The following is a 26,200-nucleotide window of genomic DNA, read 5'->3' as shown; positions in this document are numbered from 1 at the left end:
AAAAAAACAGACCCGTTCAGCAGAGTACAGAGAGCGGGTCTGTAAAACAGCCGGGTTTTTTTAAAAATTCAAAGGGTATATTATGTTTTACAAAGTTTGTGCTAATATAATGTTATATAACCTATATATACCTAAAAGGCAAAAGGGTACCAGATTATATTATTTTTGAATCGCGTTGTTAGAAGAAAACAGATTTATAACCATAATCAGAATTGTATGTGTTATACAAGATGTTTTTTTCCTTTTTTCTTCTTAAGTTGTACCCATTTTGTTTCAATAAAAACTTATAAAAAAAAAAAAAAAAAAAAAGAGCACAGAGAGCTGGTCTGTAAAACAGGGAATATTATGGTTTATAAAGTTTGCGCTAATATAATGTTATATAATTCTGCACTATGTGCAGAATTATATAACATTATTTTTAAGGTTTACTGATACTTTAAAGCCAATACCAACCAGATTACTCTGTTTTCATGTGCAGCTGTTTTTCTATTAAGGGAATAAGTATTTTGACACAATCTCACTTCAATTTAGTTTGTTAGAAAAACGGCAGATATGGGGGAAATGTTTACAGAATTTGCCAGGTATCCCAGAGAAATTTCAGCCACATTCATGAAATGTCTCTGTTCAGCCCACTAGCAGAGGTGGGAAAACTCATTTTACAATAAGGAAAATAATATGCTTTGATTTTTATATTACAATACAAATTTCAAAGCGTTTTTTTTTTTCTCTCAAGTGCAATGTAGTTTTATTATGATTTCTACTATGCACCTTAAATCATTTATATCCTGCACAATTTGAATATGAATTAAAAAAAAAATCATAAAATATGTTTTTTGCAGAATTTTTTTTAATGCAACTAAACTATACAATTTTAACTGCATATTTTTATTTCATTTATTCGTTTTATGTGCTTTATACATTTGTAAATCCCATTGAAAAGTATGCATCACCATCACATTACTTTAAAGGGGAAATCTGGTCAAAATTAAACTTTCATGATTCAGATAGGGCATGCAATTTTAAACAACTTTCCAATTTACTTTTATCATCAAATTTGTTTTGTTCTCTTGGTATTCCTTATTGAAAGCTAATCCAAGGTAGGCTTATATGCTAATGTATTAGTTCTTGAAGGTGCCGCTTATCTCAGTGCATTTTGACAGTTTTTTACAGTTAGACAGCACTAGTTCATGTGCCGTAGGGATGGGCGAATGTTTAAATTTCCGAATTCGAATGTTAGAACAAATGTTATTACCGAAATTCGAATTACAAATCTGAATGTTGATTCCAACGAATATTCTTAAAAATTCTATAATCAAATGCTATTTACAGTTTTTGAATGTCACTTTCGAATTCAAATGTTTATAATTAGATCGAATGTCCACATTCGAAATTTCGAATTTAACATTCGATTTAACAAATACTATTCAGAAGTTCAATAGTTCATGTGTTAGGGAATTTAGTAAATTGATACATAATAGATACAAATATATCAATTTGAATGTTTCTATTTTGATCGAATATTGCATAATTAGAATATTACATTTAAAGAAAGCATTCGAAATACTATAACAAATATATACATTTGAATTTTTCAAAACAAATATTTTCGAATGTAATCGTAAAATTCGAAACCGAACATTCGAAAATCAAATGTTAGAATGTTATGTAAACATTCGAAATTCGATTTCAATGAACGAATGTGTTGAAATTCGTTTCATTTTTCTAATGTTGCGAAACATTCACCCATCCCTAATGTGCCATATACACAACACTGTGCTCATTCCCGTGGAGCCAGCACTGATTAGCTAAAATGCAGGGGGCAGTCTACAGAGGCTTAGATACAAGGTAATCACAGAGGTAAAAAGTATATTAATATAATCATGTTGGTTATACAAAGCAAGGTGATGAATAATAAAGGGATTTTTAATCTTTTTAACAAAAAAACAAAAAAAACGCTGGAGTAGACTGCCTTTTTAAAATTAGGACAGGGACTTCATAGTACAGGTAAGATTTTTTATAGAATATCACAATCCCAGAGAGATTTATAGAATCAGGCACTGATAGCCCAATGATCTAAACCTCACAAGATCAGATGTGTTTTTTCATGACGACCCTCGCAGTAGGTGCCCTGGTGAAATTATTGTAAAAAAGGTGCAGTCCCTGCAAGTGGTGGGATGTCTCATATTGAAATTATTAGAGTTTGCTGGAAAGGGACACAGCTCTGTAGAGTGAAGTTAGCAATGAGCAGGGGGCGCACTTTAAAAGTAAATCCTGCAGCCAATATAACTGACATTACGCTGCTTTCTGCTTATAGCATCTTACAATCCTCTATATTTTTATAGACATGTGTTTTTCTATTAGGGTTAGTATTTTGAGCATTTTGTGAAAAGCTTGTCAGCTTCTTGTTTGTGGAAAAAAAAACAGTGAGATCTGTAGTGTGAAAATCTTTAGAGAATTACACTAGGATTAGAGACAATTCTATATATGCCCATGGAACACCCATGTTCAGCCCATTTAACGAAAAAACAAGAGTTACGCTTTGTTTTTGTGTGTTTTGAGTGTATTTAAATTCTGATTTAAGCTATGCATATTTAATACGATTTATTCTTCTGTAATTTTACGTTTTTGACAAAATACAATTTTTGGTGAAGAATTTTAGTCTGATTTTTAATGCCCCTTAACAATAAAAAAAATGCCTGCATATTTTTGTATGAATGGATCAATTATTCATTTTATAAGAGTTTTAAAATACAAAGTTTATTGTGCACTTTTGTACTGTCATTTATAAACAAATTGAGCGGTATTTAGCGCTCAAGTAAAAGCACAGATAGAAGCAATCTTTTTGCATGGGCTAGCTCATATAACAAGTTGAAAGTAAAAGTTAACTTCAGATGTCATGACCCCACTAACATTTTCTCCCCATAGACTCCAATGGAGAGCGTAGATGTATAGGTATAGACATATTAGATATATTGAACATTATATATATATATATATATATATATATATATATATACTGTATATATATATATATATAAATTACATTTTGTTTCTATGCGACGAACAGTGGAATGTAAAATATGCGTAACGCGCTTTGGGTTTCACGCTTTAGTTCGCTTTAGCGCACATGCAGAATTAGTTATCTTAAGGTTTGTTATTGAAATATTAAATATAAGGAGCTGCAGAATATTTTTTAATAAAATGTATACTCATGAGTATAAAAGGAAAGAGGCAGATAAATGCATCATTGTGTGCAAGCTAACGCGTTTTGGCTCATGCTCTACTCTTAGCTTGTTTACGGTCACTGTAATTTTTGATGGAGAAAAAAAATTGTATCCTTAAAAATCAATTACAGTACCATGTAGTGCGGTTCACAGGTCATAGCCAGAGTGCAGCATATATGAGTTATGTTTAAAAGACCCTCCATGGTATAATTAGGTTGGGATACACTGAATTAATGGATAGTATTAAAATTAAATACAGTCCAGGAGGAAAAAGCTTCCATTGTAACTGGTGGTGCCGGAAAATAGTAGTTTCCCTTACCTGTCTTTCCTTATTAAACTGTTGAACAAAATGAATACAACTGTGTGCAATAGAGCTATATTAATGTATAATTCATTATAGTTTTTAACTTTTAGTTAATTAAAAAAAATATAGACAGAAAAGTGAACACTTATATAAGTGGTGAAAACTAGGGAGAAGACCGACCCAGGGGCTATGTAATGTGTTGAGGAGGAAAAACATTGCCAGATGCCGCATACAGTAGACGGTCCTTGTTGACAAGGTTAAGTTTTTTGCTCGGAATATAATCCAATGAAAGAAAAGACTCACTGGTTAAATGGTAGGTTGTCAGGGTCATGTCTTCAGGCAGTCCTGTGATATCTGTCTTGTTCTACATTCTACAGTCTATGTCTTATTTCAGCTCACTGTTAATTGATGTTTTTTTATTTCTTTCCATTTTTCCTTTTATTTTTAATGAAATATATTTATAATTATTTATATATATATATATATATATATATATATATATATATATATATATATATATATACTGTATATACATATATATATATATATATATATATATATATATATATATATATATATTCCCAGATAATCATTGTGAATACATATACATGTAGTTACAGTATATGTGAGGTCCTCAGTGACAAGTAGAGTTTGTGTTAAGTCCATTATCTTAAACTCCATTAAATAGCTTCATGCATTTCCAACAAACGTGACTAACGTTTGGAAATACAAAATTATAGATCTCTGACCCACGGTCTATTCCTTTGGGATGATCATTAAATCAAAAATAACATATCTGACAATGTTTTCTTAGTCTGTGAATTTTGAATTATTAATATGGATATATATATTTTTTTTTTTTAAATAAGGCAGTTTTGCTACATGTCTCAACGTGAATGCTGCTAATAGACTTTTTCTTTCAATTGTTTCATTATATATTAATCATTCACTGTGGCAAATTATTTTGTATATTTTCTCAGGTGCTTCAGAGACGCTAATACTTGTCTTAAAAAACATGACATGATATTAGATCCATGGAATTTAGCAAGGTTACTTATTGTTGTCTTGTTTTTTTTCTAATAAAAACTCTATTTGACATCTCATAATTTAAAATAAAACATTTCAAATACTGTGTCATTATGTGCTTAAATGGAGCAAGAAAGGTGCAAAATGTCTAGAAGAAAATTTCAGAATCCAGATTACAAGTGGCACGCTATTTAGCGATTTCGCTCATACACAATCACTGCCAGAAGTACACAGGTAACCTGTGCAAGTTAGTGTGCGTGTTACAAGTTGAAAGTAAATGGTTTGCGCGAGTGCTAAACCAGACATGTGCTAACTTCAGGACTTTGGATACAGAGACAACTTCTTATCCCCAAGATGAAAAAAACCCCAAAAAAAACATATCTCTCGCGTTAGACCTAAAGCGCTAATCTGAAGGTAGTTATTTATATTTTACATTCCAATGTTCTTCACATAAAAGAAAATTTTCTTTTTATTTTTAAATAATTATTTATATATATATATATATATATATATGATTGTTTTTTTTGTAAAATATATAGCTATATATCTATCGGCTAGATTTAGAGTTGGGCGGTAGCCGTCAAAACCAGTGTTAGAGGCTCCTAACGCTGGTTTTTACTGCCCTCTGGTATTTGGAGTCAGTCAGGAAAGGGTCTAACGCTCACTTTGCAGCCGCGACTTTTCCATACCGCAGATACCCTTACGTCAATTGCGTATCCTATCTTTTCAATGGGATCTTTCTAACAGCGGTATTTAGAGATGTGGCTGAAGTGAGCGTTAGAAATCTAACGACAAGACTCCAGCCGCAGAAAAAAGTCAGTAGTTAAGAGCTTTATGGGCTAACGCCGGTTCATAAAGCTCTTAACTACTGTGCTCTAAAGTACACTAACACCCATAAACTACCTATGTACCCCTAAACCGAGGTCCCCCCACATCGCCGCCACTCTATTAAAAAAATTTAACCCCTAATCTGCCGACCGCACACCGCTGCCACCTACGTTATCCATATGAACCCCTAATCTGCTGCCCCTAACACCGCTGACCCCTATATTATATTTATTAACCCCTAATCTGCCGACCCGACCGCGCCACTATTATAATAAAGTTATTAACCCCTAATCCGCCTCACTCCCGCCTCAATAACCCTATAATAAATAGTATTAACCCCTAATCTGCCCTCCCTAACATCGCCGACACCTAACTTCAAGTATTAACCCCTAATCTGCCGATCGGAGTTCACCGCTACTCTAATAAAATTTTTAACCCCTAAAGCTAATTCTAACCCTAACCCTAACACCCCCCTAAGTTAAATATAATTTAAATCTAACAAAATAAATTAACTCTTATTAAATAAATTATTCCTATTTAAAGCTAAATACTTACCTGTAAAATAAACCCTAATATAGCTACAATATAAATTATAATTATATTGTAGCTATTTTAAGATTAATATTTATTTTACAGGCAACTTTGTATTTATTTTAACCAGGTACAATAGCTATTAAATAGTTAATAACTATTTAATAGTTAACTAGTTAAAATAATTACAAAATTACCTGTAAAATAAATCCTAACCTAAGTTACAATTAAACCTAACACTACACTATCAATAAATTAATTAAATAAAATACCTACAATTATCTACAATTAAACCTAACACTACACTATCAATAAATTAATTAAATAAAATACCTACAAATAAATACAATTAAATAAACTAACTAAAGTACAAAAAATAAAAAAGAACTAAGTTACAAAAAATAAAAAAATATTTACAAACATTAGAAAAATATTACAACAATTTTAAACTAATTACACCTACTCTAAGCCCCCTAATAAAATAACAAAGCCCCCCAAAATAAAAAAATGCCCTACCCTATTCTAAATTTAAAAAGTTCAAAGCTCTTTTACCTTACCAGCCCTGAAAAGGGCCCTTTGCGGGGCATGCCCCAAAGAATTCAGCTCTTTTGAATGGAAAAAAACCACATACAATAACCCCCACCAACATTACAACCCACCACCCACATACCCCTAATCTAACCCAAACCCCCCTTAAATAAACCTAATGAAGATTGAAGACCCCGCCTGGATGAAGATTGAAGACCCCGCCTGGATGTTGACTTCAATTGGATGGAAGACTTCTTCAGCGCCCCTTGGATGATGACTTCAATCAGATGGAAGACTTCTTCAGCGCCGCTTGGATGATGACTTCTGCCATTCCGGAAGTTTTCTTCTGTTCCATCGGTGGTCGCTGGCTGAAGACGGCTAAACGTAGGATGATCTTCAGGGGGGTAGTGTTAGGTTTATTTAAGGGGGGTTTGGGTTAGATTAGGGGTATGTGGGTGGTGGGTTTTAATGTTGGGGGGGGGTTGTATTTTTATTTTACAGGTAAAAGAGCTGTTTTCTTTGGGGCATGCCCCGCAAAAGGCCCTTTTAAGGGCTGGTAAGGTAATAGAGCTGGTAACTTTTTAATGTAGAATAGGGTAGGGAATTTTTTTATTTTGGGGGGCTTTGTTATTTTATTAGGGGGCTTAGAGTAGTTGAAAGTAGCTTAAAATTGTTGTAGTATTTTTTTAATGTTTGTAACTTAATTTTTTTTATTTTTTGTAACCTAGTTTTTTTATTTTTTGGACTTTAGTTAGTTTATTTAATTGTATTTAATTCTAGTTATTTGTAGGTAATTTATTTAATTAATTTAATGATAGTGTAGTGTTAGGTTTAATTGTAACTTAGGTTAGGATTTATTTTACATGTAATTTTGTATTTCGTTTAGCTAGGTAGTTATTAAATAGTTTTAATAACTACCTAGTTAATAACTATTTGATAACTATTCTAACTAGCTAAAATAAATACAAAGTTACCTGTAAAATAAATTTAAATCCTAAAATAGCTACAATGTAATTATTAATTACATTGTAGCTATCTTAGGGTTTATTTTACAGGTAAGTATTTAGTTTTAAATAGGAATAATTTATTTAATGATAGTGTAGTGTTAGGTGTAATTGTAACTTAGGTTAGTTTTTATTTTACAGGTAAATTTCTCTTTATTTTAACTAGGTAGCTATTAAATAGCTATTAATAGCTATTGTACCTAGTTAAAATAAATTAAAATTTGCCTGTAAAATAAAAATAAATCCTAAGATAGCTACAATATAATTATTATTTATATTGTAGCTATATTAGGGTTAATTTTAAAGGTAAGTATTTATTTTTAAATAGGATTAAATTAGTTAATAAGAGTTATAATATTTAGATGTATTTAATATTTAAGTTAGGGGGGTGTTAGGGTTAGACTTAGGTTTAGGGGTTAATAATTTTATTATAGTTGCGGCGGTGTAGGGGGGGCAAGATAGGGGTTAATAAATGTATTATAGTGGCGGCGGTGTAGGGGGGCAGAATAGGGGTTAATAGGTATTATGTAGGTGGCGGCGGGGTCCGGGAGCGGCGGTTTAGGGGTTAACATATATATTATAGTGGCGGCGGGGTCCGGGAGCGGCAGTTTAGGGATTAACATATATATTATAGTGGCGGCGGGGTCCGGGAGCGGCGGTTTAGGGGTTAACATATATATTATAGTAGCGGCGGGCTCCGGGAGTGGCGGTTTAGGGGGTAATACATTTATTTAGTTGTGGCGGGGTCTAGGAGCGGCGGTTTAGGGGTTAATAAGTTTATTAGAGTGGCGGTGGGCTCCGGGAGCGGCGGTTTAGGGGGTAATACATTTATTTAGTTGCAGCAGTGTAGGGGGGGAATATTAGGGGTGTTTAGACTCGGGGTACATGTTAGGGTGTTAGGTGTAGACAGCTCCCATAGAAATCAATGGGATGTCGGGCAGCAGCGAACATGAACTTTTGCTATGGTCAGACTCCCATTGATTCCCTGGAGGTGGCGGATTGAAAACCAGGTACGCTGGGCTGGAAAAGTGCCGAGCGTACCTGCTACCTTTTTGATAACTAGCAAAAGTAATCAGATTGTGCCGAACTTGTGTGCGGAACATCTGGAGTGACGTAAGAATTGATCTGTGTCGGACTGAGTCCGGCGGATTGAAGCTTACGTCACAAAATTCTACTTTTGCCGGGCAGCAGGGCTTGATAACTAAGGCGAATCAGCCTCACCACAAATACGCTGTGGAATTCCAGCGTATTTGAGGTTGACAGCTTGATAACTAGAGGCCTATATGGCGAAACACGTAGATCGTATGTGAGCTGTCATAAGGACTACAAATAACCTGAAGAATTAGTTTTTTAAAAATCCCTCCAGCTGGCTAGTAACCAGTCAGATCACAAGAATAAACATCACGTGATCAGCTTTGTGGACGCTGGGAGAACGCTGAGCTAAAATCAGAAGTGAACAAGCTAGCTGTGAGAATGGCTTATGACGTTTAGTAAATTCCAAAAAACGTCTGAAACCAGAAAGAAAGGAGCCTATCAGTATCACTATCTTGTGGATCTTATTTGGGAGATATCGGTTCTTGCTGATTGTACCAACAAAATCCCTGATATTGCGGACATATTACAGGAGACTTACTTACAGGCACCACTATAATGTGGAAAATTCTAACGAAGAACACAGAATATCTATGCTTATATATTTCTTTTAAGATTTTAGAGTCATATATAATTGTTTATTGATGTTGCTACATATATCATTTTAGACTCTTTTTAGGAAACGGGCTGCAGCCGTTTTGGGAGACGTTCCAGTTTGCTTTTACTATTTCAATAAATTAATATTTTACACACTGTATTATATTTATGTTTTAGTATAGATTTCCATTACTGTTTCATAGGGGGTCGCTTTTAGCGCCCTCGTTATCTAACTCGTTTCTAGCCTGTTTGGAACCACTAGGGAGACTCCAGTCCAGAAGTGGCTTGCCCCATATTTCACCCCTTTAGCACACTGCACTATCTTTGCATCTAGCGGTCTATGGCAACCAAGTTTCCAACATTGTTAACCTTGCTACAGACACTGCTGCAAGCACCACAAAATGCTAAAGACACTTGCATGTTCTTGAGGTCCTATGAACCTACCTGTGTTTATTCTTTAAACAAGGATTCCAAGAGAACTAAGCAAATTTGATAACAGAGGTAACAGAGGTTGTTTTAAATTGCATTATTTATCTGAATCATATTGCTACCCAATGACTGCTTAAATGTCCCTAAATGGGTACATTAAAGGGACAGTATACACTCATTTTCATATAACTGCATGTAATAGACACTACTATAAAGAATAAGATGCACAGATACTGATATAAAAATCCAGTATAAAACTGTTTAAAAACTTACTTAGAAGCTGTCAGTTTAGCTCTGTTGAAAAGGTAGCTGGAAAGCCCACTGCAAGTGGGAAATAAGACACTCCCCCCCTCCCCCTTCTTTTGCATATGAAAAGGAGCAAGCTGGAGTAGGTAGCTGAGCGTATTCACATAAAACTTTGGGGCTTGGTTAGGAGTCTGAAAATCAGAGTAATGTTATTTAAAAATAAGCAAAACTATACATTAATTTTAAAAAAAAAAAACTTTATGGGCTATATAAATAGATCATCTACAAAACATTTATGCAAAGAAAAAATGAGTGTATAATGTCCCTTTAAAGGAGATAAGTTAGAAATAACCAAAAGTTTTTTTAAGAGATTTTTCAAAGGTAGTATTCCAGGAAGCAAAATCATGCAATTATTATTATTATTATTATTATTATTATTATATTTTATTTAATAAGCACCAATACTATTAACACATTACTAGGGCATTTGGTGACAAAAAAAAATGATAGTTTTAAAAGCTTATAAAACATTTTTTTCTTTGTGCAGTTTTTTGTGTGTGATGCTCATATATATTATGCACATATAAAATATGTACAGTATTTGTCCTTTTAAATCATATTGAGATTGCTGCAATAACTAATTGGCTGGTTAGTTTTTTTAACAACTTGAAATGCTTCAACACGGAGACATCTGCTGGTGGCAGAATATAAAAAGGGCGTCACAAAGATATCTGAAACACGTTAAAGAAAAACTAAACTAAGTGCCGCAGTTATAGCACATATATATCTGTGTGCAAAGCTACGCAGATGGGAACTTGGGATATGAAACCCAAATTATTTCTTTCATGATTTAAAAAGAGCATGCAATTGCAAACAACTTTCAAATTTACTTCTGTTGTCTAATGTTTCATTCTCATGATATCCTTTGTTAAAAAGCATACCTAGGTCGGTGCAGGAGCTGCTGATTGGTGGCTGCACTATGTGCCTTATGCTATTGGCTCACCCATGTGCAAAGCTGTTTCTTCAACAAAGGATATGAAGAGAATGATGCAAATTAGATAATAGAAGTAAATTGGAAAATTGTTTAAAGCTGTAGGGGACGATTTATTATAGTGCAAGCGGACATCGATAAATGCCGACAGCATACGCTGTCGGCATTTATCATTGCACAAGCATCTGAAGTGCTTGTGCAATGCCGCCCCCTGCACATTAGCAGCCAATCGGCCGCTAGCAGGTGATATCAATTAACCCGATCTTATCCGATCGGGCTGATTGCTGTCTGCTGCCTAAGAGGTGCCAGACGCGTTAAGGAGCAGTGGTCTTATGACCGTTGCTTCTTAACTTACATTTCAGGCGGACCTGAAGCGGAGTGGGTCGGAAGCAGAATTCGCTGCTTCATAAATCGACCCCGTAATCTCTATCTGAATCATGAGATAAAAATGATTGGTTTCATGTCCCTTTATCTACAATTGCTAATGCCAGGAAAAGCACACCGAGCTATCATATGCTACAAAGCATATAAGGGTTATAAGGAATGTCTTCTACATTCTATAGCTGACTGACCTGAGGCATTTGTATTTTATTTGATTCATGGCTGGAAACTAGGTACTTGGCAGCAATATCAGTGATGAAGTCAGCATTACATATGGTTGGTATGTTCAAGCTTTGCTCTTGTCTCCTATCTATATAGACCTGTAAAACAAAAAGCTTCAGCAGTTAGGTGTGAACCCTCTGAATTTAATTGTAATGGCAACAGCTGTTCTCTAAATCTAAAAGAAGTTGGCAAAAGAATAAAGAGCACATTTACTTCAATGACAGTGGTATAACACATAGTGAAAAAAGCCATAGATATTTGTGCAGATGATGAAAAGAAAAAAAAATGTTGTTTATAGTAAAGATGTAGGAAATTTCCATTGGTCTATTATGTTGTAGTAAGTAACACATTTAGCAGTTTGAAAAGAGGCTGCTTTTTATAACACTGAGCAGACTGGGATTTTTTTTTATGTTTCTGAAAGGGCCTAGAGAAATGTATTAAAGGGACAGTCAACTCCAAAATGTTTATTGTTTAAAAAGATGGATAATCCCTTTATTACTTATTCCCCAGTTTTGTACAGCCAACATGGTTATATTAATATACTTTTTACCTCTATAATTACTTTGTATCTAAAGCCTCTTTTGACAGCCCCCTGATCACATGGCTATTTATTTATTATCTATTGACTTGCATTTTTGCCAATTATTGCAGTGTAATCCACAACCCACGGGCGTGAGCTCAATGTTATCTATATGGCCCACATGAACTAGCAGTCTCCTGTTGTGAAAAGCAAATAAAAAAGCATGTGATAAGAGGCTGTCTGTAGTGGCTTAGAAACAGGCAGAAATTTAAAGGTTTAAATGTTATAAAGTTTCTTAATATAACAAGGCTGGTTGTGCAAGGCTGGGGAATGGGTAGTAAAGGCATTATCTATCTTTTTAAACAATAACAATTTTGGTGCTGACTGTCCCTTATGCATAAAAGTTAATGCTAACATGTGATGGTTCTAGAAATAGGGTTGCCACTATGTCCATGTTTTCTTAGACACTTATGAGTTACACATGCTGCAGGGTATGCAGGGAGGAACCTGAATAGTGCTGTCCCGGATCACTATTTGTATGCTGTCCAGGGGTGAAATTCATGCTCCCCTCTGCAAACACTGCAGCATGTGAAACTCATAAGTGTAAAGGAAAACATGGCCGAGGTGGCAACCCTATCTAGAAACCTTATTATGGGGAAAGGGTAAAAATTCCTGGGTCTAATCGGGGGTGTTTCATTGGTGGAGAGAGGATGGATGGAGGAGTAGTTACGGCTGTTCCATATGCAGAGTCAGGGCAGGAGGAGATTGAGCCACAGGTATTTTAAGGGCAAAGTAAGATGGTCTGGGGGTGTGTTTAGGCAGTTGTGGGACATGGCCTCAAAAGGACAAGGGCAGGTAATTTTTACCTTGTTACCCCCTTCCTCAGCTTGATTAGTGTGCTAAATAGAACGACCACTGGATAACCTATTCCTTTAAATAATGTTTCAATAAATCTCAAAATATCTTTACTAACTGTACTAAGTTTGAGCAAAATTTTCATCAAAATTGTGTGTATTTGTGTGTGCGTATGTTAATGAGTGTGTGTGTATATTTGTGTGTGTGTCTTTGTGTTTTATGTGTGTGTGTGTTTATGTGTGTGTGTTTATGTGTGTCTGTGTATTTGTGTGTGTACTTGTGTGTCTGTGTGTTTAGGTATGTGTTTTTATGCGTGTATATTTGTGTGTATATGTGTGAATGTGTGTGTGTTTGAGTGTATGTGTATTTGTGTGTGTCTGTGTGTGTCTAGGTGTGTGTATATAGGTAGGTGTGTGTGTTCATATGTGTTTATGTGTGAGTATGTGTGTGTGTATTTGTGTGTTTATGTGTGTGTGTATTAGTGTGTGTGTGTGAGTGTATTTATGTATGAGTGTGTGTGGGCTTGTGTGTGTGTTTATGAGTGTCTGTGTGTGCATGAGTGTCTGTTTGCATGTGTTTATGAGTGTGTGTGTGTGTTGTCTGTGTTTTTCTGTTTGTGTATGAGTGTGTGTAAGCGTGTGTGTTAATGAGTGTGTGTATGAGTGTGTGTGTGCATGAGTTTCTGTGCGCATGTGTTTATGAGTGTGTGTGTTTGTCTGTGTTTTTCTGTTTGTGCATGAGTGTGTGTTAGCGTGTGTTAATGAGTGTGTATGTATATGTATGTGTGCACATGTGTATATTTATGTATTCTAGGTGAGTTTTGCCATTCCCTGGTACTAACATCATGGTATTCTTTTTGTATTTTCATTATTGCTTCAGAGTACACTGTCGCATTCATCAAACAATAATTCCTATAGAAAATAAACCTTCATTATTGCTTAAAGGCACATAATATTTCTCTAATGCTTGGATATCACTAAGTGTTCAGCCCCTGCAAAGTAGTTAAGCACATAGTTAAAAGTAAGCTCCAAAGAAGCAATGCACTACTAGGACCTAGCTGGTCACAAGACAAGTAGTCACCAGTCACTAACCAGCTTCTAGGAGTGCATTGATGCGCCTAGGTATGCTTTCAACAAAGATAGAAGTAAGGGGTTAAAATGTTAGATATAAATTGATTTAAAAAATTATATTAAATGATTAATTACATTAATCATAAAGTAATTGGTGAGCTGAAAACATTTGCATTCAGACAAAAGGCTAGATTACAAGTGGCGTGCTAAAGTATTCATAACTACCTTCGGCTTTAGCGCTGTAGGTCTTATGCGGTGTCAGATTATGGCGCAAGCAATAACTGTTCTTTTTTTTTCCCAAACAGTGTGCCCCATTGAAGCCTATGGCCCCTATTTAACAAAGGTCTGTCGGTCTCCATATTCAGCATTGCACCAGAAGCTCTTGTGAGCAGCTGGTGCAATGCCGCCCCCTGCAGATTTGCGGCCAATCGGCCGCTAGCAGGGGGGTGTCAATCAACCCGATCGTACTTGATCGGGTTGAATTGCAGCGATGTCTGTCCGCCTGCTCAGAGCAGGCAGACAGGTTATGGAGCAGCGGTCTTTAGACCGCTGATTCATAACCGGTGTTTCTGGCGAGCCTGCAGGGTCGCCAGAAACACGGGCCCTCAAGCTCCATCTGGAGCTTGATAAATGGGCCCCTATATGAAGAAGTTAGCGCGCATTGGGTTTTGCTCTCACGCTAACTTTTTACTTTCAACTTGTAATATGTGTGCGTTAAAAGTTTACTTTTAGCAGTGTTAGCAATCTGGCCCATAATAGGAAGTCATCACTCACACTGAAGTACTTATCTGTCATGTATTACTTTTGCTTTGGCTGCGTATCTTTCGCTCCTAAGAAGGATGCTAAAATTCCTTGGAAAAACTGACTGGGAAAATTGTAATACAACTGATTCATATAGGTTTTTTTTTTCTTTTTGTTTTTTGGCTTTTTTAACTATAATTTACTGGGGTTTTTTGTTGTTTTTTTTTTTAATTCAAACAGATTTGCTAACTAAATGGCTCTTCATATTTATTAGAATACATTTGAAAACAATAAAAACCAACACCTGAGCTACAATACCATGTTTTTGTGCATGGATTTAGAATTTTTGAAACAAGGACCTGTTAAATTAGTGTTTAAAGTGAAGGTAAACTTTGATGAATGAAAGCCCGGTTTTTAAAAATACTATTAAAAACAGGGGCACTTTCATTCATCAAAGTTTACAAAGCTGCCGTTTTGATTAAAAACTTACCTTTTTTTCTTTTCGCAGACAGAGCAGCTTCCCCCACCTGGATTTCCTCTCTTCACACGTCAGTAATGACTAATCCGGCTTCCTCCAATCACGGTTTTCCCCCCCAGGGAAGTCATTGCCTGAGGCCATGCTGTTATTGGAGGAAGCCTGATTAGTCATTGCTGACGTGTGAAGAGAGGTTTTCCAGGAGGGGTAAGCTGCTCTGATTGTGCAAAGAAGAGAGGTAAGTTTTTTTAATCAAAACGGCTGCTTTGTAAACTTTGATGAATGAAAGTGCCCCTGTTTTTAATAGTATTTTTAAAAAACGCGCTATCATTCATCAAAGTTTACCTTCACTTTAAGGGACATGAACCCCAAATGTTTCTTTGGGGATTTAGAAAGAGCATACAATTTTAAAATAAAGCTTCTTGTGGAATGTGTTTTCAAAGTTTCATGTGCTCCTTAAAGACTCGACTGTTCAGGAACGCACACAACATACACTAACATTTTCTTACCTCAGTTCCTCTCGTACTTTTTTTCATCCCTTGAACCTTCATAAGAGCTGATTTACAACAGTGCAAGTTTTGGTAGGACCCGCTTTGCATTTCTCAACCATAAATGCTACCTTGCATGTTAGACCTATGTTTATAGCACTGCAGAATCTGTTGGTGCTCTACAAATAACTGATGATAATAATAATTGAGCTCTATTATCTATTTTGATTTGATCTCCTGGTATTCTTCCTGAAGAGTGTACTTGTCTGGAAGCTCCTATAAAAGACCAAAAGCTCCTATAAAAGACCAAAATGTATTGATGCATATTAAAACAGACACTGGAGGTGTGTAACAAACAACGTCCGCGTTTCTGTGCAGCGCGAAACACGTAAGATGTTTGTTACACCCCTCGCGTGTCTGTTTTAATATGCATCAATACATTTTGATCTTTTAAATTAGCCTTTGCAGAGAGCAGCCATTCTCTGTGCACATTGTGATTGGTGGTTTGGTTCCACCACTCTCAGCTTGTACCCCCGTAATTAGGAGCTGACAGTATAGTCCAATTTCTGTCGCCGGGTTTCCTGTGTGATGTACTTGTCTGGAACACTATATGGCAGGAAATAGTGTCGTGTAGTGCTCTTACAAATAATATTCTTTCAAAACTGCTGTCATATTGTGCCGCAGACAGGTGCAGGCTCATAGGTCTACCTACCCGTATATCAAGTATAGCAAAATAACACATTTAAATTTATAACAGAAGTAAATTGTAAAGTTTTTTGTTTTAAATTGTATGTTGAGTTTTATGTCCTTTTAACTACAGAATATAACTGTTATGACTCCAGGTTGCCATGACACTGTTTTGATGCCAGGTTGCTCCATCCCGCATCGTGTCATCTGTGACACCTCACACGGGGTTTTCCACCTTGCGTCATTTTTGACGCTTTGTGTCATCTTTGGCGCACTTTTTCCTTTAAATGCCATTCAGTTTATCTGTCTCATTGCCCTAGTATTGAGTGTATCTCCTGGGTGTGCCTTGAACTATATTTTTGAATATCGAATTCTGGCTTGTGACCTGGACCTCCTTTTGACCATTCTTCTGCCTGCTGATTCCACTCTGTTTGTTGCCCAATTTGGTTCAGACCTTGGATTTCCCTGACTAAGCTTTTGGACTCTGATTCTGTTTCCTATGTCTGTTTGGTTTGATCCCTGGCTTGTCGACTCTGCTTTGACCTCCCCGGTCACTTCCTGGTATTTAGCTCCTTGCTATTCTCCTGATACTGCTGCGGAATCTGTTGGCGTTCTACAAATAACCGATAATAATAATAATACTGGCATCCTCCTGAGTCCTTCCGCTACTATCAAAAAGATTTTTCATCATTATCACTCCACTTGGCGCCGGGATAACAAAATTACTGGCCAGGAATGGGTTGATAGCGAAACATCTGAAGGATTCTAACAATAACTACTGGATATAACTACTGCCATTTTAGAATGAATACTGCACCTGTGGATATCAGACTAATAAGTGTCTCCAAGTTGTCTGCCGTTATCTTAACTATTTCTTTAGTTTGCTTATACATAATGGTACAGTACTGTTTTATTATAGTTTCTTTTTTATACATTGATGGATATATAGCTGAAATCATACTTAAACGTATACCTGTTGCTTCAACTGATGAACAAGCCTGTCTTTCTCTCGTTTCAGAAGGATAACATCTTCCTGGTTCTTCTTTTTCTTTGGGCCAGATAATTCTAGCAAGGCAATATTAGCATCTTTTTCACTAATAGCAGCAACGAGGGATTGTTGTCTGAAATAAATTTAAAAAAAAATCTGATTACATTGTGCAATGCCCAGTGCCAAACAACAGAAAATTCAACTTTGAGAAAGGTTATATGATGAAAATTGTATAATGTATTTGTTTCACATTTTAAATCCTTAATGTGTTGATAAAACCTGAAAATAATGTTTCATAACAACCTGAAAATTTTAAGGAAAAAAAAGCTTAACTATATTTCTCCTTCTTGAATGTGTAACTAAAATAAATAGTAACATAATACAGTTATTTAAATGAACATAGGAACAACGTGTTAAGACTTATGCATTACTTCCTAAAACCTAGGGCAACCATCCAAAAAAATTGTGAATATAAATACTTTTTTTTTTTTTGTTTAATAAAAATGCCAAAAAAAATAAACAAAAACAAAACTCTGTTTCATGCAGTTATAAGTGCAATAGATTGAACATAGGGCTGTGCTGTCCTATTGATGCAACCTCTGGTTGTTTGACTGGTGCAGACCTGTGTTAAAGGGACAGGGACAGGATACACCAGATTTTTTTTTGTTTAAAAAGAAAGATTATCCCTTTATTACCCATACCTCAGTTTTGCACAGCAAACAGGGTTATATTAATGAGCCTGCTAATAAGGTGTGTGGTGATATACGTGCAGGACTCAACTGGGCAGCCCCTAATTCTGATATGCTCCCAGTATCAGAAAGTGTAGGAATCTAAAACAAATGGGGGAGGGGTGCGCTCAAGGAACAGAGCTGTGAGTGGGACTATCTATAATAGCTAATAGCTGATAATGTGGTTCCAATCTGTGGATAAAATGTATATATTTAAAGGCTCATTGTTAACCTATACTGTGTACTAACGTGTGAGTGGTTATCCGTGGTATTGGGCGATCTATATTGTGGGTGGTTCCTCAGTTGGATAAGATACAAATTGGTGTACGGTGGGATGTGATACAAATTGGTGTATAAATACACTGTGATACAGATACACTGTGATACAAGATGGCAATGCTATTATGAAGCAATATACAAATAGTGGAAAAAAGGCAATATGTGATGTGTAGAAAAAAGACAGGTGCATATAATGAGTAAAATATATATTTTTACTACAAATGGATAATAAATCTGTTATACAGATATGTGTGTATATGTGAATACATCCAGGTATAAAACAAAAATACACTTGGTATTAATACAAATAAAATGAACAATTCAAAAGATCAAATCAAATAATTCCGATGATGCACTGTGCCATTAAAATTGTGTCAGTAAAAATAGCTTGTCAGCATAGAAAGAAAAAAAAGCGCTATGACTGGCTTATATGTTATGGACACTCTTGTCCGTACAAATGAGTCCTTGAAAAGATAACACGATTGCAGTTCAGCATGAAATATAAAAGTTTAAAAGTTAAGTTAAAAAGTTGTGGCCACAACTATTTATAGGGATCCAAGGAGCTAGCTTCCTGTTTATGTAGCTTATAGTATCCCGTTATTGAAATGGAATTAAACAAAGTTCTTAAGATGCTCACCCCTACCGGACTACCGATATCCCTTACCTCCTCTTCAAATTTCGTGGGTTATGGGAAGGCTGTAATTGACCCGGGATGGCGTCTCCGTTCGGCGTGTTTCCGTGTAGCTGTGATGGTTTGTGAGCGTCTCACCTTTGAATTTCCCGGTCAGTCCTTCCTACCCTGACGTTTACACAGAGTAGTCACGTGGTCCTCGGAGGTCCAATCGGATAGCCGGGTCGTTGGGGGAGTGGTGCAATAGCGGTTCTGTAGGGTTTTCCTGCTGGAGCCAAACTCGATCACACTAGATTGTAAAAATCTACGCGTTTCAGTGCTGGGTATGCGCCTTTATCAAGACTTCCTATTCTTGTGTGTTTTCTGTGTGCAAGGAGGTAAGGGATATCGGTAGTCCGGTAGGGGTGAGCATCTTAAGAACTTTGTTTAATTCCATTTCAATAACGGGATACTATAAGCTACATAAACAGGAAGCTAGCTCCTTGGATCCCTATAAATAGTTGTGGCCACAACTTTTTAACTTAACTTTTAAACTTTTATATTTCATGCTGAACTGCAATCGTGATATCTTTTCAAGGACTCATTTGTACGGACAAGAGTGTCCATAACATATAAGCCAGTCATAGCGCTTTTTTTTCTTTCTATGCTGACAAGCTATTTTTACTGACACAATTTTAATGGCACAGTGCATCATCTGAATTATTTGATTTGATCTTTTGAATTGTTCATTTTATTTGTATTAATACCAAGTGTATTTTTGTTTTATACCTGGATGTATTCACATATACACACATATCTGTATAACAGATTTATTATCCATTTGTAGTAAAAATATATATTTTACTCATTATATGCACCTGTCTTTTTTCTACACATCACATATTGCCTTTTTTCCACTATTTGTATATTGCTTCATAATAGCATTGCCATCTTGTATCACAGTGTATCTGTATCACAGTGTATTTATACACCAATTTGTATCACATCCCACCGTACACCAATTTGTATCTTATCCAACTGAGGAACCACCCACAATATAGATCGCCCAATACCACGGATAACCACTCACACGTTAGTACACAGTATAGGTTAACAATGAGCCTTTAAATATATACATTTTATCCACAGATTGGAACCACATTATCAGCTATTAGCTATTATAGATAGACCCACTCACAGCTCTGTTCCTTGAGTGCACCCCTCCCCCATTTGTTTTATATTAATGAGCCTCCTAGGTTTAACTTTCAACAAGGAATACCAAGAGAACAAAGCAAATTGGTAAGTTGTTTAAGTTTAATTTTGTCTAGACTGTCCCTTCAAGAAACGGGCAGGCTTAGAAAGCTCAGCCACAATAAAGATTCACTTTTTTTTAACAAGAGTTTCATCCAACGTAAATAAGCACTTTTTAAAAAACAAGAATAAAAGATTAAAGGATTACTTTCTGTTATAATTTTTAAGCTAAACAACTAACATATTAAAGTTAATAAACATTAATTAAAACCTACTGACCTATATTTTCTCCAAAACAAAGTAAGTCTAAAAGGTATATCTTTTATTCACCGATGATGTCACGTTATCCTGCCCACTATTTTCAGCACTGTGTGTTCAAAATACTTAAACCAATAACTTTGTGTTTAAACCGCCATTTTGAAACCTAGGTATTGTAAATGGATTGGTACAGAGCAAAGGATACCCACGGAGTGGGTTTGGAAAACAATTAAATTTGCAGACAAGATTTCTGATATACTGTAGAGATATGTTAATGAAATGCTATTGATAAAAAGCGTATTTGGGGTAGTTAGTTAGTAACAGGCATAGAAAATATTTACTTACAGTGGCCCTTTAAGGGCCAGATATGTCATAAATTCTAACTTAAAAATTTTAAGAAAATAATTATTGGATTTTAGCTAGACATGAGCCCTTTTCAGATAATGCCCTTTCCTAACTACAAGGTATCAAGATGAGGTTTGTTCACAGTGTCTCTGTATGTAGGGTCTTTTGTTTATAGATTTTAAAAGTCTATGAAGTTGATACAATTCAGCCTTATGCATCATGCTAAACAGCTCTACAAAATATCTAAGGACCGGCAAATTCTTTAGATAAAAGTATAACAAATAATTTCTTCATTTAATGATGTCCAGGCACTTTTAATTGAATGTTATTTCACTGACATTACAGAACATAAGGAATTTCTCGCTTTCCGTACAAGAATGCAAAAATCTGATATTTTTTTTTGCAAAAACGAGGTCTAGTTATTTTCACCTTATCATTTCATTTTTTTCCCACCAATTAAATTCTTAGCCACCTTTTGTTATAAAACACAAACTTGTATTATGAGAGCTCATGTTTTATCATGTATTCCTAATTGCCACTGTTGTCTGCATAAGGCGACGAGACATAATTATAGATATTTATTCATCAAAGGAAGTATAATGAATCATGAAAATACTGTATTAACACATTTGCAGACTTTTTTTTAGCCGCTTTCTGTAATACTTATAACAAAGTTAAAGTATGATGAAGAATGTAATCCAAACAATACTACTAATAATAATTATAATTTATATTATTATTATTATTATTTTTATTAATATTATGATGCTGTATTCGTCTTAAGAAAAATTATTTCTCACAATTTTTTTTTTACACATTTAAAGGGATATCCCAATACACAATTTGCATGCTCCAATTTGTTAGCTGAGAAGTTGATTTCTGATGTTGCCTCTTGATTACATATATTTTGCATATCCAATAAAGGGCTAGATTACAAGTAGAGCGGTATTTAATGCTCCCGCTTGAGCACTAACTCTGCTAGAAGTAAGCTTTTTGCGCGCGTTGAGTAGCATTCATATTACAAGTTGAAAGAAAACTGTTTTCACTCATGCGCTAACCTGATGCACATAAAAAGGCAAAGTTAGAATATTGCACGCGCGATAACGTATTCCCTCATAGAAGTCAATGAAGCCAAACATTTTTTTTAAAAAAACACCCTACTTGCGCGCAAACCTGATTGGAAATTCTCAAGTGAACTAACACAGCATGAAAATATGAATATTTAAATTTCCAATGTTCTTCACTATATATCTATATAAGATGGATTTTGAACAATCAATTGTCTTTTGTTAGTTTAGTGTTATCTGAAAGATGCACTTTAAGATGGGGGGGGGGGCACCTAAGAATTGTCAGCTGCGACGTATGTAATGGGCTGCTACTATCAAGATACAGCTCTTGTAACTAATTCATTAGGAAAGGGAGTTGCCCATGTGAATGCATTGACGTGACGTCATGGAGGGGCAGTATATTAATATCGGAGCATTACCAGTAATCATAGTATAACACAATGTTAAAAATCTACAGGTAAATATGTTTTCCCAAACTGCCATAATAATTATTAGAGCATTTGATCTGCGCTGTTTGGTTGTTTATTATTTTGGTGGTGTGAACAAAGCGGCGGTGCTTTTATGGTTTAAATATTTGGTGTGTTTTAGATATTATAACATATTTTTCTACTGATCAGATATGTATGCTAATATGGTCTTGACAAAGCCGAAACGTCAACAGACATTGTAATATTTTAATGGCTTAATAATAAGGGAAAGTTGACTTTAAGGCCCATGAGTGCCTTCTTGTATGAGGATGTATATATAAATGGGCAAAAGAACCAAACAAAGTAAGTTTAATGGGATAGTATACACAGTGAGAGGGAAAATTGTAAACGTGTACACAGGCGAAATTTTTTTTGATTTCATCCAAAAGATTAGTTTACAAATTTTTTTCCAACTTTTAATTTGGCCAAATTTCGTCCATGCAAGCATTTGGTTTGGACAAATATTGGATTCAGATTCAAACAATTAAAATAAACTCTTTTTTTTAATGTTAAAAGAACATACAATTCTCGTATTACTAAAATTCATCATTTGGTGCCTGACAGGTTGTCCTTAAAGGGATACTAAACCCAAAATGTTTCTTTCATGATTCAGATAGAACTTGTAATTTTAAGCAACTTTCTAATTTATTCCTTTTAGCACATTTTCTTCATTCTCTTGCTATCTTTATTTGGTTCAGCACCTGGGTATTGCTTGCTGATTGGTGGCTAAATGTAGCAAACCAATCAGCAAGCGCTACCCAGGTTCTGAACCAAAAATGGGCCTGTTTTTACGTTTACATTCCTACTTTTTCAAATAAAGATAGAAAGAGAATGTAGAAAAATTGCTAATAGGAATAAATTAGAAAGTTGCTTAAAATTACATGCTCTATCTGAATAGAAAAAAATTGGGTTAAGTGTCCCTTTAACATCAATCATTAGTAATTCTATGTCAGGATTGGACAGGGAACAAAAGAATGCAAAGGACCCCTGTACATCAATTAAAAAAATAGGAATTTATTACTCAAATAGTATAACTGCTTCCCCCATTCCTGCGCCTTTTTTTGGTGCCAAATGTCATGAGCAAAAGAACAAATCGATTTTGCCAGAAAATATTCTAGTGCTCATTTCAAATTCAAAGTAAGTGCTATTGCTTTGTCCTTTGTATCGTGTATTTGTCCGTTTTTTTAATTCTATTATATTTTGTGGCCCTTTAAATTCCAGGACACGTGAAATGTAAAACAAATAATTATGCTCTGAAGTATGAAAGAGCTATAAGTGTATGGAATGATTGAAGGTTTGGGTATATGTGGAATGTCATTCAGCATACATGCTGGGAATTAATAGATTAGGGAATTAAAATATTTTCTGAAGACATAAGACTAATTAAAGAAAACATAAGATCATTGATCAAAGGTAGTCTGAGGTTTAAAATCATATAGAAGAGACTATATGCTGCAAAATTCTGTTTCTGTGTAAACATATCTGGTTGATTCTCATGTACGTGAAATCTCATGAACAACCAACACTTCAGAAAAAAACATGTGTGTCCATTAAAAGATATCATGACATTGAAAAATATACATATTTTGGTGAAATACTTTTATTGGTCCGCTGGAAACACTCTCACATATAACTGTAAACATTCTAAAAAAGGCCTCATGACAATGATAAAAAAAATTTCAACGAATGAAATGTAAATATTTAAGGCCAATACTTCTAAGGAGCAAAAGAAAACAGTCCGTCTGGGCTACTCCGAAATAAAAGGACATGGATTAATTGAAAGTAAACACGAGCATTACTTTCTCAATGTATATAAATGATCATTTATTATACTTGTTATTTTAATGTATGGGTACAATGTGTAATTCTATACATCAATATAATAAATATGTCATAAAAAAAGGATATATTGCACAGGGCTTTCAAATAAAATATTTTATTTGAGTAATATCAGCATAGTCTTTCCAGATGACTAAGGGAACACTTAAAGTGACAGTCTAGTCAAAATTAAGCTTTCGTGATACAGATAGGGCATGTGATTTTAAACATCTTTCCAATTTACTTTTATCATCAAATGTGCTTTGTTCTTTTGGTATTCTTATTTGAAAGATAAACCTAGGTAGGCTCAAATGCTAATTTCTAATCCTTTGAAGGACACCTCTTATCTGAATGCATTTGAACGTTTTTCACAGCTAGAGGGCTTTAGTTAATGTGTTCCATTTAGATAACCTTGTGCTCACGCCCATGGAGTTACTTATGAGAGGGTACTGATTAGCTAAAATTCAAGTCTGTCAAAAGAACTGAAATAAGGGGGCAGTCTGCAGAGGCTTAGATACAAGGTAAATACAGAGGTAAAAAATATATTAATATAACTGTGTTGGGTATGCAAAACTAGTGAATGGGTAATAAAGGGATTATCTATTTTTCTAAACAATGCAGTGCTCTTGAGGGACATAAGAACATTAGATTGGTGAGATGATATAGAGTACCTGCTCACGCTTATGCTGCCTGCTCGCGGTGAAGCCGGGTGGACAGATTCACAGAAGCGAACCTTTTCTGTCTGGGGAAATGGGGCCCAATGAGGTTATGTTATCAACCTATTGTCTCATTTTTTTTGTCCAGTATAATGCATCAAAGTATGCATGAAAAAATTACACTTCAAAGTTACTAACAGTTCACCTTCACAGAAACAGCTCATTGTTTCATATAGCATACCATCCTTCAACTGTTTTTAAATTTATTTTGTTTATTTTTTTACTAAATTCTAATACACAAAATTCTAAATTCTTATTATTCTTATTCTTCTTATTAGTTCGTATTGTGAACTTCGCCTTATATAGCATTTTATATTTAGCAGCTACAAGTTCTTTAAACCAAACACACATGTGCAAAAGGCAACAACAGGCAATCTATAGCAACTGGGTATAAAAGCATCACTCCACTGAAATGTTAGCATGTATTTTGTCATGTTTGTGCTTGCTCTGCTAGAATAATGATCCCTTGTGAAAAAAACAAAACAAAAAAATGTTTTATGTACAGGTTTTCAGTGATAAATTGCTAGCTAGTAATACAAACACAGGCCAAGATTTGGAGTTCGGCGGTAAAAGGGCTGTTAACGCTCCGCGGGCTTTTTTCTGGCCGCACCATAAAATTAACTCTGGTATCGAGAGTTCAAACAAATGCTGCGTTAGGCTCCAAAAAAGGAGCGTAGAGCATTTTTTACCGCAAATACAACTCTCGATACCAGAGTTGCTTACGGACGCGGCCGGCCTCAAAAACGTGCTCGTGCACGATTCCCCCATAGGAAACAATGGGGCTGTTTGAGCTGAAAAAAAACCTAACACCTGCAAAAAAGCAGCGTTCAGCTCCTAACGCAGCCCCATTGTTTCCTATGGGGAAACACTTCCTACGTCTGCACCTAACACTATAACATGTACCCCGAGTCTAAACACCCCTAGCCTTACACTTATTAACCCCTAATCTGCCGCCCCCGCTATCGCTGACCCCTGCATATTTTTTTAAACCCCTAATCTGCCGCTCCGTAAACCGCCGCCACCTACGTTATCCCTATGTACCCCTAATCTGCTACCCCTAACACCGCCGACCCCTATATTATATTTATTAACCCCTAACCTGCCCCCCACAACGTCGCCGACACCTGCCTACACTTATTAACCCCTAATCTGCCGAGCGGACCTGAGCGCTACTATAATAAAGTTATTAACCCCTAATCCGCCTCACTAACCCTATCATAAATAGTATTAACCCCTAATCTGCCCTCCCTAACATCGCCGACACCTAACTTCAATTATTAACCCCTAATCTTCCGATCGGAGCTCACCGCTATTCTAATAAATGGATTAACCCCTAAAGCTAAGTCTAACCCTAACACTAACACCCCCCTAAGTTAAATATAATTTTTATCTAACGAAATAAATTAACTCTTATTAAATAACTTATTCCTATTT

General features: G+C 35.4%; 1 protein-coding gene across 1 annotated transcript in view; it reads right to left on the bottom strand.

Moving 5' to 3' along the window:
* Nucleotides 1-26,200, bottom strand: part of ERC2 (ELKS/RAB6-interacting/CAST family member 2) — a 1,300,133-nt gene that overhangs the window by 167,376 nt on the left and 1,106,557 nt on the right. The window contains exon 14 of the mRNA XM_053720736.1: nucleotides 17,207-17,360. Coding sequence (XP_053576711.1) covers nucleotides 17,207-17,360 — 154 coding nt within the window. The remainder of the gene's footprint in view (nucleotides 1-17,206; nucleotides 17,361-26,200) is intronic.

This window comes from Bombina bombina, chromosome 7 (assembly GCF_027579735.1).
Source record: "Bombina bombina isolate aBomBom1 chromosome 7, aBomBom1.pri, whole genome shotgun sequence".
NCBI lineage: Eukaryota > Metazoa > Chordata > Amphibia > Anura > Bombinatoridae > Bombina > Bombina bombina.
This window is presented reverse-complemented; position numbering and strand designations above follow the sequence as displayed.